This window comes from Lampetra planeri, unplaced genomic scaffold (assembly GCF_965212315.1).
Source record: "Lampetra planeri unplaced genomic scaffold, kcLamPlan1.2.h2 scaffold_305, whole genome shotgun sequence".
NCBI classification, from domain to species: domain Eukaryota; kingdom Metazoa; phylum Chordata; class Hyperoartia; order Petromyzontiformes; family Petromyzontidae; genus Lampetra; species Lampetra planeri.
In genome coordinates, this window is record NW_027615130.1 from 13,093 (window position 1) to 28,289 (window position 15,197).

General features: G+C 52.8%; 1 protein-coding gene across 3 annotated transcripts in view; it reads right to left on the reverse strand.

Annotated features, from left to right (window-relative positions):
• Window positions 1–622: 622 nt before the first annotated feature.
• Window positions 623–15,197, reverse strand: part of NPTN (neuroplastin) — a 40,292-nt gene continuing 25,717 nt past the window's right edge. For 2 of the 3 annotated variants that reach the window (XM_078623529.1, XM_078623528.1), the window contains exons 4-8: window positions 14,282–14,412; window positions 12,267–12,555; window positions 5,550–5,568; window positions 3,747–3,818; window positions 623–877 (exon numbers count right to left, since the gene is read on the reverse strand). In XM_078623529.1, the coding sequence (XP_078479655.1) occupies window positions 3,761–3,818; window positions 5,550–5,568; window positions 12,267–12,555; window positions 14,282–14,412 (497 nt within the window). In that variant the 3' untranslated portion in view covers window positions 623–877; window positions 3,747–3,760. Of the gene's footprint in view, window positions 878–3,746; window positions 3,819–5,549; window positions 5,569–12,266; window positions 12,556–14,275; window positions 14,413–15,197 lie in introns of all 3 variants that reach the window. The other variant, XM_078623527.1, reaches the window with a different exon arrangement.

Sequence of the window (15,197 nt, forward strand, 5' to 3'; positions counted from 1 at the left end):
CTATGCGGCAGCTGCAGCAGCCGCAGCAGCCGCAGCAGCCGCAGCAGCCGCAGCAGCCGCAGCAGCCGCAGCAGCCGCAGCAGCCGCAGCAGCCGCAGCAGCCGCAGCAGCCGCAGCAGCCGCAGCAGCCGCAGCAGCCGCAGCAGCCGCAGCAGCCGCAGCAGCCGCAGCAGCCGCAGCAGCCGCAGCAGCCGCAGCAGCCGCAGCAGCCGCAGCAGCCGCAGCAGCCGCAGCAGCCGCAGCAGCAGCAGCCGCAGGATCTGGTGGAGAGGGGAGACTTCGTTGGACAGGAGCGTGCGGGAGTGCCGTGAACGTCCTTAGTCGCGTTGCCGTTGTGATCTTGTACTGACCGAGCGGTTGACAATCCCCCAACGAATTCTGCTGCCCTGCCCAATTTGCCCATGGTTGCCCATGGTTGCCCATGGTTGCCCACAGTTGCCCATCGTTGATTCCTTGCCGGCCAATGATTGCCGTAAAACTATCCCCCACGGTGGGATCACGTTGTTAAGTTATTGCGCCAGTGAGCTAAACATGCTAAGCCCGCACGAATGCGCGCGAATAGGGATGGGGAGGGAACAAGACGTTTGGAAAGGGAAATAAAAATTACACGTAATACTCAAAATTAGAACGATTATCATTATTATTATCATCACACCTACACATACGTTCGTTCAATATAGAATTGTGTGCGTGCGTGCGCGTGCCCTCGCGTGTATCTTCGAAAGCAGAGGGTTGGTGATGGTGGTGTCGTTGTGGTGGTGGTGGTGTCGTTGTGGTGGTGGTGGTGTCGTTGTGGTGGTGGGTTGCCGATGGAGCTTTGAGCAGGACAGAAGCGGCTGCCACAAGCCGGGCAAAGGAGGAAGCGGCAATGCTAAACCTGGGGGGGAGGGGGGCGGGAGAGAGGAAAAATAACGGAGGAAATCGGAATAAACATTGGGGACAGACCTCAACAGGCACACAATAGCTCCAACCAACAGGACTGGCGTTCCCTTTCTATACCAAGCACAGATTCGGACGTAGCGTGAAATCCTGCTGCGGTCACATCTAAGGGGTGGATCACCCCAGTTAGTTCACACCTCTCACTGCTGCACCCGACAGGGTCCCGAGTGGAGCACCTCCGATCAGCACGGTTGGCTACGTACGGTGCGGAAAAAGTTAAACATACGCACTTGCCCATAGACTCAGCACTGCCCATAGACTCAGCACTGCCCATAGACTCGACACTGCCCATAGACTCGACACTGCCCATAGACTCGACATTGCCCATAGACTCAACACTGCCCATAGACTCAACACTGCCCATAGACTCGACACTGCCCATAGACTCAACACTGCCCATAGACTCAACACTGCCCATAGACTCAACACTACCCATAGACTAACACTGCCCATAGACTCGGCATTGCCCATAGACTCAGCACTGCACCTCCGATTAGCACGGTTGGCTACGTACGGTGCGGAAGAAGCTCAACGCACGTACGTACAACACACACAGGGGTTGACCGATGATCCAGCCCTCACCGATTCACTCGCGTCAGGGATGAAAGCACGTAGGAACGGACCCCTCCCCCCATGTGTGTTTATGTTGGGGCGATGGCGGACCATGAGAGCCGTTTCATTGTGAGGCAGATGGCAAGTTGTTTTCAGGGTCACCGCAGCTAGCGTCGTGTCCGGCAACTTGTAAACGGTGTAAAGGTGCTGCAGAGGACCTCTTCTAAAGGGGTACTTGGCCTAGTCTTCCGCGCAGGTCAAACTTCTCGTTATGCGTGCGTGTGATTAACTTCTTTCGCACCGTACGTAGCCAGCCATGCTAATCGGAGGTGCAGTGTTGAGTGTACTGGCAGTGATGAGACTATGGGCAGTGTTGAGTCTATGGATCGTGTTAGTATTTGTGCAGTGTTGAGTCTCTGGGCAGTGTTGAGTCTATGGGTCACATTGGTCTATGGGCATCACGTATGTGTATTGAACTTCCTTCGCACCGTACGTAGCCAATCGCGCTAAATCGGAGGTGTGGAGACAAGCCACCCACACTTCACCCCACGCAACCCGCTAATCGCAGCCGCACTGCGGTGACCCCGTGTGACATCGCTGGGTGTGTGGCCGGAGTGGGGCCGAGGAGATTTGAGAAAACCCGCTTTCATAGTTGACCGCTGGCGTGCCAGGTGGCAGCGTTAAACCCCGGTGTGACCTCTGGCGGTCCACCGTGAGAACCATTGGACCCCAACGGGAAGGGGGGGGGGTGGTAAAAAAATAAACTCGCGCATTTAACGCTCTGATAGAGTCTCTTATTTTTTGGTTGGAACGCTCCTGGCGAGTATTGTTGATACTAGCCGCCGGAGGGGTGGGTGGGTGGGATGATTCAAATCGCAAGACCCGCTTAGTGGGGGGTGGGGGAGGCACACGTCTGGCACACGGCTTGACAAGAGGATACAAAAATAAACTGTCGCTCAAACGTAAACACAAACGCGGGAGACGTTAAGCCACCTCGGCAACGCGATGAACCCCGAGCGGGCGGGCGGGCGGGCGCGGGATGAAAGGCGATCGCATCCCGGGGGCCCCACACTCCGTGTGCGCGTAAAGCGACCGCATGGAAAACCGCTCGCGGTCACCGCACGCCGGCGACACAGGATACCGGCGACGGTTAACGGCCACGACGGCGCGTGCGGCCGCGGTCATAACCGCGGCAAGCAGAGCGAGCCGCGGTTACGACAACGAGAGATGTCTGACGATCGGACATTTTGGCATTTTAATTCGTGTAGGAGAACGGTTGCGGTGTGGCCCCGACACAATCCCTTCATTTGCAAGCGTGTCCTCGCTTGCAAGGGGGTAGGAGGAGGGGGTTGATGGCCAGCATCACACCCCAGTGCCGATGTCTACCATACACTTAAATGCACCGGGTATTTGGTTGGCGGTCGAGTCAAAACAAGGCGAGGCCCAGGACCGGGCTCAGATACTCGTCACTCATGCACTGTCACTGTTGGTGGCGAGTGGGAATCGAAATTGCATCACCGGGTTCGTGACGCTGCGCCACCGCTTACACAAAGACAAAGATCCCCCGTGTAGCCTGGAACAGACTGTTGAGGCAAGTGCTCTTAGCGTGGAGCACCTATGAAGGCCGGCACGGCACACGAGGTGGTGGGTGGGGCCAAGCACTACACCCGGCCACCTTTGTCTCCCCAGTGGCGATGTTTACACGCCGCACAACAGGTACACTCATGAGGAGGCTGATTCGACCTAGAGGAGGAGGCGGCCCAGCAGGGGTTCAGATAATGGTCACCGATGTTGGCAGTGAGCAGGAATCGAACTCGGGTCGCCGGGCTCGGAGCGTGGCACAATGACCGCTTGACTACTGCTTCCTAGTACCAAAGACAAAGATCCCCCGTGTAGCCTTAACAGACTGTTGGGGCAAGTGCTGTTCGCGAGCACCTATGAAGGCCGGCACAGCTCACGAGGGGGTGGGTGGCCAACAGCACGCCCGGCCGCCTTTGTCTCCCCAGTGGTCATGTTTTATACAACAGGTACTCATGAGGCCGAGTCAACCTAGGGGAGGCCCAGGACCGATTAAGATAACCGTCACTGTTGTTGGCCGTGAGCGGGAATCGAACCTCGGTTCGCCGCGTTTGAGGAGCAGCGTGGCAACTGCTACACCACCGCTCCCCAAACACGCGCACACGCACAGGGGCGCCATGTCCACACTCACAATCTCACACACTGCACAGACAAACCCACCTCGCACACAGCCTTACCTCCGTATACTAAGTTAATTAGTATTGCGCTGACGAACCTTCTCCTTGTGATTGTTGGTGGAGTTGCTCTTCCTGCCAAGACAACAGGGACACAAAGCAGGAGTCACGCGCATGTCTGTGTGTGTCTGTGTGTGTCTGTGTGTGTCTGTGTGTGTCTGTGTGTGTCTGTGTGTGTCTGTGTGTGTCTGTGTGTGTCTGTGTGTGTCTGTGTGTGTCTGTGTGTGTCTGTGCGCGTCTGTATGTGTCTGTGTGTGCGACTACGACGACGAGGTTCAACTTAGCCGCAGTTACTATATTGTACATCAAGTACAGCCTGGTTCTCCTATAACGCGGTGGGAGGTGCCTTCCTAAAGAACACCGCTTGATGGAATAAAAAAAAAAACGCGTTATAATAAACAATGGAGGGGTAAAGCACATCTTCTTGGTTCTTTCGGTAAAGTCACGTAGAAGGGAAATAATAAAATAAGAAAAATGACTATAATGAAAATTGGTTATTTATTTTATTATTTCCCTTCTACGTGACTTTACCGAAAGAACCAAGAAGATGAATCCCTGCAGTCACGAAAGCTTTAAATCGAAAGGGTACGCGGGCCGAACAAAGACTGAGGGTGCGTGGCTAGCATCTAGAAGCATCCAGCAGCATCCCAATGCCTTGTGCGGATGTTATGCAGAGGCAGCCGTGACATCCACTCGTTCCTAATCGCGCGACGCTTTACATCAAATTCACGTCCCGTGTTACAGAAAAACCGTGTTCCATAACACAACATTCAACATCGCGTCATCTACCCAATTCGCGTTATGAAAACAATACGCTGCGTTATAGGAGAACACGTATGTTGAACTTCTTTCGCACCATACATATTGGCGCTCTCGTTCTCATACACGCAGCGCCGCTGATTTTCAAGAACACGACAAACGACTGCGGTAGCTACACGGCAGGCGCCCACGTTGCCTCGCGTGCGCGATCCCAACCCGAGACAAATTTGGCAAATGCGGTACCGTGACGCCGGCAGGCACACACGAGCGGAACCCTCCCCCCTCTTTCCCCAACGACGTCGCGGGGGATCTTTAACGTCCTCTGGCGCGTGGCGGCTACGATTAACACGCCACGCACAACGTTCACCAGGGCGGCCTGCCGGGATCGAATGGCTTGGCCCGACGTGCTCTTACCGCTCGCCACGTCAGCGCGGTGGTATGCACCCTTGGATGATATTGGTATTATGGATGATATTGGTATTAAGGAGGATATTGGTCACGAAGCCTACGTATTAAACTCACTCTCGGGGATCCTGATTACGATCCGAGATCGAATATCCGGCTAATGTCAGTGGTGAGAAAAATATCGAAAAAACGGTCCTGAGCCTCCCTACCACCATCATTCATCCAACTGCTACCGGGGATAAGATGTTGACTACCTCGCCTGGTACACAGGAGTTTGTGGGTTCGATCCCGTCCCCGACGCCTGCTGCATATTTGGAGTTTGCGGTCTCTCTCTCGTCGCCGTGGTTAGCGTGGAGTTTTCTCCGGGTCCTCCAGTTTTTCCCCTCCACATTCAGAGTATTTGGCTGCCGATATAAATGTTCACATGTTGGATGATCAGCCCACTTCGTTGGGATATCATTTGTGATCGCCAGGTCGGCTCTTGAAAGAGAGCTACGGAGCTCAGTTTAGGCCTTACGTGGTGAAACAAAAACGAGTTTAGTTAGTGTGGCAAAGTATGGTTAAAACAAAGAACCCCCCCCCCCCACGCCCACGCCACATGACCCCCCAAAACCGGGAAGTGCGACCGGAAGCAATACTCACAGGGGAGCTGGGTCGTCATCTGTTGAGAAGGCGGCCGCGTGGGCAAACGTCACCGTAGGAGAAAGGAGGAAGAGGAAAGAGAAGGAAGAGAGTTAGCACCGTCCAACTCGTGCGCGCGTAACGACATCACGTGCCACGACGACTTCCCGAAACAATTACAACGACGAGAGTCACACTCGGCACGAGACGCGGGGCGCGCGAACGACGCAGTCGTGCCGCCCGCGCGTTGCTTTCCGGCACGACTCCCGAGGTCTTCGCCGTGCGTGCCGGAAAGGGGGGAGCGGGGGCAGGGTGGAAGCCGATTCTTCGGAAAGTAAACTTCCCGAAGAAGCAGCGGCAGCAGCAGCAGCATAGCAGCAGCAGCAGCAGCAGCATAGCAGCAGCAGCATAGCAGCAGCATAGCAGCAGCATAGCAGCAGCAGCAGCAGCAGCAGCATAGCAGCAGCATAGCAGCAGCATAGCAGCAGCAGCAGCATAGCAGCAGCATAGCAGCAGCAGCAGCATAGCAGCAGCAGCAGCAACACGCGCGGCGGACCCGTCGGGACATCGCTCTGAGCAAGTGCGCGTAGCGGGTACGACACCCGAGACCGGCGTGGTACGACAGTCCAATCGTCACATCCACACGATTCGTGGGAGGGGGGGGAACGATGGAAAGGTCGCTGGGTCAGAAATGGATTTTGCTGTCAAATTTTGCTCGTTTAGGCAAGGCCACTTGTCCGAAACTGGGCAACGCAGGGGAACCAGAGGGCGTCATCGGTTAATACGTGTGCGACGCGTCACGGCGGGCAGGCCGCATGGGGGATCGAGTTGGATACCAGGGGTATGGGAGATCCTCGGGATTTATACCGTAGACGAATAACTCGGAGGTGAAATCGAAGAGGTGTGTGTGTGTGTGCGCGCGCGCGCGTGTGTTCCCGTGGCCACGTAGAGGAGAATGTAAAGGATGGGAGTAGGGTAGCAAGGAAGATCGGGAAGAAAGCCGGCAATTTCGAGATTGATTTATTTTAAAAGTGGCAGATGCCGAGCGGCGTCTTTCACGGCAATCGGTGGCGGCTTGACACGCGGTGACTTTTAGACGCTGCGGATTGTAATTGTGCCCTGTGACTGTTTAATTAGAATTTAATTGAGCTGAACGAGTTCATTAAAATTTAGGAACTTGGCTCAACTGTTCTTAGTTGATTTGTACAAATTGTTCTTAATTAATTTGTACAAATTTGTACAATAGATTTCGGATTCATCAGACTTTGGATTCATCATCATCAAAAGGCACTAGTGGATGTAACATTAGAATTTACATGGCTTCTAAAACGCAGCCGCATGCATCTCAGCGTAGCGTCTTGTTTTTTTCACGTACCGACATTCCGGGGTCCAACGATGGATAATTATAATAATCAACGACAGAGGCACCATCGCAATTCGTCCTTGGTGGATGCCCGTTGCTAAAATATTTCAGTTTAGCGGGACGATCAGAATTCTTGCAACGGAAAGTCCTCGCTTGCATGATACCCGGGGGGGTGGGGGGGTTCAATTAAAAAAATCGGGTCGTCACCAATTAATTACAAGAACAGTGTAGCCATCATTGGCGATTTCAACGGAACAACGTCACAGTAAATTTGAAGCATAATCGACCCCCGGTGTGATGTTGTTTGTGTGGCGGCAATCTCGGCGGCCTATTTGGGTTGAGTGCAAGTGGTGGTGGTTCAGGTTGGGGGCCTCGGTCCGTGTTAGCGCAGGGGGACAGATCGCAGGAAAGCACGGCATGATATTAAACACACGCAAGGACAAACAAAACCACAGACGCACACACACGCGTGCTAGCACACGCGCGAACACGCACGCACAGAGCCATAAGCAACGCGCAACAACATCCGTGCACACACACACACACACGCCGACACACAGAATAGATAACACGGCGCAAGCGCGCGCACACACACACACACAGACTCACTTCAGCAGTGGTTAACAATTCACAAACGCAGCTGTTTCGCTTGCTTTGCCTTAACTGTTGAATTTTCCCCAAAAGATTGCATCCCGATTGCATTGTCGGCGTCCGAATCGTCGCGAAAGACTAAGTGCCCGCACTGTACCCCTCGCAGAGCAGCGCGGGACCGCTGGGAAACCCACGGAAGCGGAGGTCACAGAGCTACTTCTGAGACTCCTTCTAGTAGGGTAGCACTGTCCCTCCCGCTCTGCCATACGGGAGGAACCTTTGCCGCACAACAGTCAAACCCGTACTCTAATTATCGGAGCCGGAATTTAGTTCAATTAAGCGCAGAACCCAATTTAAAGTGTTGGGTTATTTTGCCGTTTTTGTGTTGCTGTTCAGTCATTGGGGGACCGGCTGTGAGACCAATCAACCTCGCTAACATTTGAGACAATCCGGTGTAAGTCTCGGTCGGTGGCTGTAACCCAGATTGGAACCCGTGACCCTCAGACGCCTCCTGCTCGACGTCCTGCGACCTCCCGATCCAACCCGGCCACCTCCCTGCGTTTCGTAAACTTTGTGCGGTCAAACAAAAGCGACGCGGCGCGAGGGAGGAACAAAAACACAACCGGCGGCGGCGTCGCGCGGAAACAAAAACAAAGAACTCTCACAGCACTGGGCGCCGGGCCCACACACACACACATGGCGTGCGCACACACACACACGCACACACATGGCGTGCGCACGCGCGCACACACACACACACGGCGTGCGCACGCGCGCACACACACACACATGGCGTGCGCACGTGCGCACACACACACACATGGCGTGCGCACGTGCGCACGCACTCACACGCGGCGTGCGTACGCGCACACGCCTCGCCGTGCGCAAGCAGAATCGACTCATCGCCCTGGAATTGGAACTCAAGATGACCCAAAAAAACTCCCCCACACCCGATTGTGGCTTTTTCGATTGATGAGGGGGTGGGGTGGATAAAAAAAAACCCGGGGAACGGGCCTGCACGTGCGTGCTCGCGTGTGCTTTTTTTTTTAAACCTAATTTTGGTTTGTCGTGAAACCCGTAATAATTATAGCGGAGCTTTCAGAACCAAAAGCCGAATGCTTCCGACGGCAACGTCGGTAAATTGACCGGCGCCGTCTCGGCGATTCCAACAATTCCAAACGGGCATCAATTTCTGCTTTGCCGGGACGATGTCACGTGTAAGGCATTTGGGGGGCGGTGGTGAGACACGCACACACCACACAAACCTGGACAGGTGGAAAGAACACAGAGGACAGGTGGGTGTCAGAATGTTTATGTGTACACCAGTGGCGGTGGGGGGAACGGGCTAAAGCGTATGACTATCAACATTGTCGGCTTGAGTCCAAACGAAACGGGAGGCTGCGCAAGGAACCGAAAACCAAACCCCAAAAAATCCTCCGCTGAAATTTGTCGCGTTTTTTTTTTGTCGCTAAGGTAGGACGCCCCTCCTGCACCCTCGCGACGACGACGTAATTTACTGAATGCGAAAACGCACCGCTCGGGAGAAAGCGGGCGTCAGCGGCTCACATTTCTTAAGCCACCCCCTATCAGCGACAATGTGGAATGTGGAAATCCCAGTGGCGTAGGGGACGCGCCGGTTCGTCGACAGCCAAACGAAAAAGACGAAAAGGCACCGGTGGCGAGTGCGGGGATAATCGGAGATGATGGCCATGGAGTTTGGGGGCGGGGGTGGGATAAGAAACCTTTAAAAAGTTAAATAATAATAAAAAATGCCGTTGAACTGAACGGGACTCTCACGGTACGATACAAACGGAAGACAAACGACAAAAGATATAGAACCGAAAAAAAAAACGAGAAGAAAAATAATAACTTTGGACACTCCAGACTTTAACCACCACATCACAAACCGGCATGCGTTTGTAATAGGTCGCACTTACCACCAGATATAAGACAAGAGGCAATTGAGGGGAAGGAAGAAAAGGGGAATTTCATTAACAAAAATCCCAAGGCAATGGCATAAAAAAATATATTAATATTATTATATCTATGGGCACTTTTGAGCAGCGTTAAAATTTCACTTTTGGAAGAAAAAAAAATGTTTTTTCTTCTCCGCAACTAAAAATCCACGCAAGTCACAGCGTTCAAGAGTTGTATCATTTTGCACGGGTCTCGCGTGTGCGCAGAGTTAGCAGCAACTTCACTCGCGGGTCGCAGACGCCAACGCCTGGCGGACTTCCCCACGCGCGCACCAATTACCGGTAATCAGCCCGTGACATTTGAGCACTCACTCTTGGCTGTTAAGTATGGAGGAGGTTGTGGGTTCGATCCCGATGCCTGCTGTATATTTGGAGTTTGCGTGTCTCTCTCTCTCGCTCTCCCTGTTGTCAAGTGGATGTTTCTCCGGGTCCTCCGGGTTTTTCCCTCCACATTTAGAATCAACATCACATGTTTAGAGTATTTGGCTGCTATAAATGTCCACGCGATAAGCCACTTCGTTGACCTATCATTTGTGATAGCCAGGTCACTTCTGAAAAAGAGCTCATTGGGCCTTAATTGTAAAAATAAAAGTTGAGAAATTGTTTTCCCATCTTGCTGGTTGACACCTCGCCTGCAAAGCATTCTCGAAGATATTTTTACGTTAACGTTACCTGGCTCACTTAACCAGACATCGTCCCTTGCAGCACAAGAGCAAATCACATTTGCATTTGACGTACCCAAATTTAACACAAGAGACCCTCACCTCGTCATAGATTAACGTCTCGTTTACTCAACACCAACGACAATGCGTGTTTTTAGCTCGGGGAGGAAATCAGAGAAGCCACCAAAAACTCTTCCATCGCTACGACCACGGTGACGGTTCCCGCAAAACTTTGCTCGCCGATTCCTCCACTGCCCATGTTGAGGACAGTCTCCACCAGACACGGACTGCTTCATCTCATCTACCACCACACTACCACCATCCCCTGCACATCACAAAAACTCACCCGCCCACCACCTCACCTCCACACGCACCCATCCTCTCACTCACCTACTCGCAGACCCACCACCTCACCCACCTACTCACCTCCACACGCACCCGTCCCCTCACTCACCTACTCGCAGATCCACCACCTCACCTGCCCACTACCTCACCTCCACACACACCCGTCCCCTCACTCACCTACTCGCAGACCCACCACCTCACCCACCTACTCTCCACCAGTGCAGGTCACCTCACTTCTTCCATCACACTGCCCCACTCTGGAATTCAGCTCCCATGATCGTCTCCCCCCCCCCACGCCCCACCCCCTCTAAACTCTCATAACCTTGCTCGATTCAAGAAACCTACTATGCCGGTTGACCTATTACTCCTTCAAAGAGTGCTGTTTGTTGCTGACCGCTCAGCATTCTGGGCCTTTGCTCTGCTGAAGAGGTGCTGCTCTCTTTTTCTCTTGACAAATACGCCGTGAAATTGGCGCGAGTGGCAATGCCAGCGAGGTGCCGGAAATCCTTGACAAGAGGAGTGAGTGGCGGCGGCGGCGAAGATGGAATCGTTTATTTCCGGGGCCCTGTGCTGAAACGCAATTTAATTCAGTTTGGGCGCCTCCCCGCTCCCTGCTCCCCCCTCCGTATCCACGACGCCCCTACCCCACCCCCCCCCCTCCGTCACCAACGCCGGCTTCTACCCACAGGGAGAACACGGTGGCGAGATGTAACGAACTCGTCTGGTATACCCCGAGTTTGTGGGTTCGATCCTGACCCTGATGCCTGTTGTAGATTTGGAGTTTGCAAGTTCTTCCCGTGGTCACATGGCTTTTTCTCCAGGTGCTCCGGTTTTTCCCTCCACATTTAGAACCCAAATGACGCGTTTAGAGTGTTTGGCTGCTATACATTTCCACGTGGTGATGATGATAAGCCACTTCGTTGAGCTATCATTTGTGATGGCCAGGTGCTTTTGAAAAAGAGCAGCATAGCTCAGTGGGGCCTTATCCGATAAATAAAAAATATGTTACGCTAATAGTTTAGTTTAGAATGAGATCCCAGCTACCTAAACAACAGTCATGCTTCTAGAGCGACTGCTGTTGGCCGGCGTGGTGTTGGCCACCCACCCTCTCGTGTGCCATTCCGGCCTTCATAGGCGCTCGCTAACAGCACTTTCCCAAACAGTTTGTTGCCGGCTACACAGGAGATCTTTGTCTTTGTTTGTTGTGTGTGTGAGAAAGCACACCAGCCTTTTGCCAGGCACAACAACATTTCCTTTAAACATAAAACCGCTCATTTAAAAAAACCGTGTCTTCCACGCCTCTCTATCCTCCGCACCGTGCCAGGCGACAGACTAACGCATGCCAGGTGCGGCCGAGGGGCGGTCTCAGGCTACGCAGCGAGTGGCTATGGCTAAACAAACGGCCACTGTTTACAGATGCGCCACTGACACCTAAACAAAAGGTAAGAACACCGGAGGCCGTAGAAATTCACAACACCACTTCTTCGCCACGATCTCTCTACACTTCATCGTGCATCCCCAGCCGCTCACGGAATCCCTAATATACCACCCGATGCTAATCCCTCAAACCCCTCAGACGTTTTTTTAGGTGTCCGGGTGGGGTGGGGGTGGGGGGCAGGCTAACCAAGCGGCAGGATGCCACCTTCCACACAGTAAACAAAAACCCAACACAAAATGCTCGAGCGCAAGGCGGTTCCTCCCGGAGGCCTGCACCGGGCGCCGTCATGCGTTTAGCGGCGGCGCGTGGCGACGCGTGGCGACGCGTGGCGACGCGTGGCGACGCGTGGCGACGCGTGCGTACCGTCGGGCACGTCATCGGGCTTCTTGCGCTTCTCGTAGATGAAGATGATGGCGATGAGGATGACCACCTCGGCCACGATGCCCAGGAAGGGCCACAGGGCGGCGAGACGGCTGCGCACACGCAGCAGCAAGGTGTGCGTGGCGGTGCCCTCGCTGTTGGCGGCCTGGCACGTGTACTCCCCGCCGTCCGTGTCCACCACCAGGCCGTGCAGAGACAGCACCGTCTGGTTGCCGGTGCTGGCGATGGTGAGCCGCCCGTCGCGCGAGCCGTTAGTCACCGTCACCACGTTCTGGCGGGTGTCACCCACACGTTGGTGAGCGAGCAGAGGAGAGAGAGCAAAATAAATAAATACACAGGAACTCCTCTGATATTTCCTGTGTTTAGTGTACATGCCGTACAACGTGTTTGGAATAGACAGGCGTAAAGTTGGACTTAAGAACAGATTGACTTACGAACAAACCTGGAACCGAACTTGTTCATAACCAGAGGAGTTCCTATACACCATTGGAACCTCCTTTGCCAGTAGCAAAATATGATAATTGATTTTTTACCCTTTTATCTGGCAACAAAACTGACACCTTTTTTTACAAGGAGTCATGTTTGCATTGACCACAATACCTGCAGTCAGAATGCAAACAAAAAAAAACAACTCTGATAATGTATGCACTGTCCTTGAAGTTGATTGGTCCACACCCGAGACAGCTTTCCTTAGAGCCTAGTCTCACATGGTGTTGGACCAGATGACGCCAAAAGGCGCACCTGTGTTTTTTGTTTGCATTCTGACTGCAGGTATTGTGGTCAATGCAAACATGACTCCTTGTAAAAAAAGGTGTCAGTTTTGTCGCCAGATAAAAGGGTAAAAAATCAATTATCATATTTTGCTACTGGCAAAGGAGGTTCCAATGGTGTATAGGAACTCCTCTAGTTATTAACAAGTTCGGTTCCAGGTCTGTTCGTAAGTCAATCTGTTCTTAAGTCCAACTTTACTCCTGTCGATTCCAAACACGTTGTACGGCATGTACACTAAACACAGGGAAGAATGGCTTTAAATGCTGTATAATCTCCTGCAGATGTCACCACCGTCATCTATTGCGCAGCAGTTGACCTTACGACTCTTGGTCAGAACAGGCAACTGGACATACGGACAGGTTTGTTCGTTTCTCTGAATGTTCGTAAGTCAAATGTCCGTAAGTAGAGGAGTCTCTGTATAAAAATATATACCAGTTAAGTAGTCACCGATTTATGGGCGCCGTCCGAAAATGAAGCGAAGCATCCTGGGAAACGGTAGAGGGAAGAGACCCCCGTGGAAAATTGTGAATGAGGTCATAAACTAAACTAAAAACTATTTTTATTTTATCAGGTGTAAGGCCCCACCGACCTACTATATAGCTCTTTTTTAAGAAGCAACCTGGCTATCACAAATGCTAGCTCGACGAAAGTGGCCTACCATCTAAAAAGTTACAGCAGCCATGTACTCTAAACGCATTCTAAACGAGCAAAAAACCGGATCACCCGGAGAAAAATCCACGCAACCACGGGGAGACACACGCCAACTCCAAATATACATACAGCAGGCGTCAGGGTCGGGGTTAAACCCACGACCTCCTGTATATGAGGTGAGGGAGATAACATCTCACCACCGGGGCATCCGTGATTGAATAAGCGAGCGAGTGGTGAAGCGAGTGTGTTGAGTATTTGGCTGCTTCTTCTTGGTTCTTTCGGTAAAGTCAGAATAGGTCTGTCATTCAGACCCTGTCTTCTCGACAGACCTATTCTTCACCTGAGGACGGCTGCTTGCGTTGTGGCCGAAACATCGTGAGAAAAATTTTATTATGTTTTATTTTTATTATTTTATTATTTCAATTTTCTACGTGACTTTACCGAAAGAACCAAGAAGATGAATCCCTGCAGTCACGAAAGCTTTAAATCGAAAAACACTTGGCTGCTATGACACGGCACGCGCACGCCACCGGTGGCGTGCGCGTGTGGGGGAGAGAGAGGAGACGCACACTGACATCATTGTCTCTGGGCTTGTAACTCCAGGTCCAGTCGACGTCCGGGTAGCCGTTGCACTTGCACACCAGCTCGGCGGCGTCGCCCTCCCCGTGGTTCTCGGACTTCTTGTGGGTCGTGATTTCTGGCCAAGCTGCACACGCACACACACACGCACACACACACACGCACACACACACGCACACACACACGCACACACGCACACACACACGCACACACACACACCAACCTCCAGTCATTCTCGCAGTAGCAGCGGCGGCGGCGGCGCCTTCCGGCTAACCTTCGAACAAAGACGGGTCACCGCATCGCGCGGCGCTTTGGGATGCGCTTCTGCGGCCGTCTGGAACACTTTTCCTTCCGACATGAGGAAGCTTACTGGAGCGGTGAACTTTTAAATCACCTAGATTGAAAACGCATTTCTTTTGAACTGCGTTTTGTGTTAAGTTTGATGTCCTTCCTTTGCACCTCCAATAAGCACGGTTGGCTACGTACGGTGCGAAAAAAGGTCAACATACATACAAACACATGAGCATTCAAACACACAAAAACAAAGATCCCCCTATAGCCTTCACAGACTGTTGGGGTAAGTGCTGTTAGCGAGCGCCTATTAAGGCTAGAACGGCACATGAAGGGGTGGGTGGCCAACACCACGCTGGGCCGCCTCTTTGTCTCCCTCTTGCCAATATTTGAATACATTGTATCAGGTACTCAATTGAGGTCGAGTCGACCTAGGGGAGGCCCATGACCGGTTCAGATCATCGTCACCGATGTTGGCCGTGAGCGGGAATCGAACTCTGGGTCGCCGCGTTCAAAGCGCAGCGTGCTAACCGCTACACTAGCGCTCTCCCGCTATGCACAGGTACACGTACACAAACGTGTACATGCATATATGGCCACTACGCACACACACACCAGTTA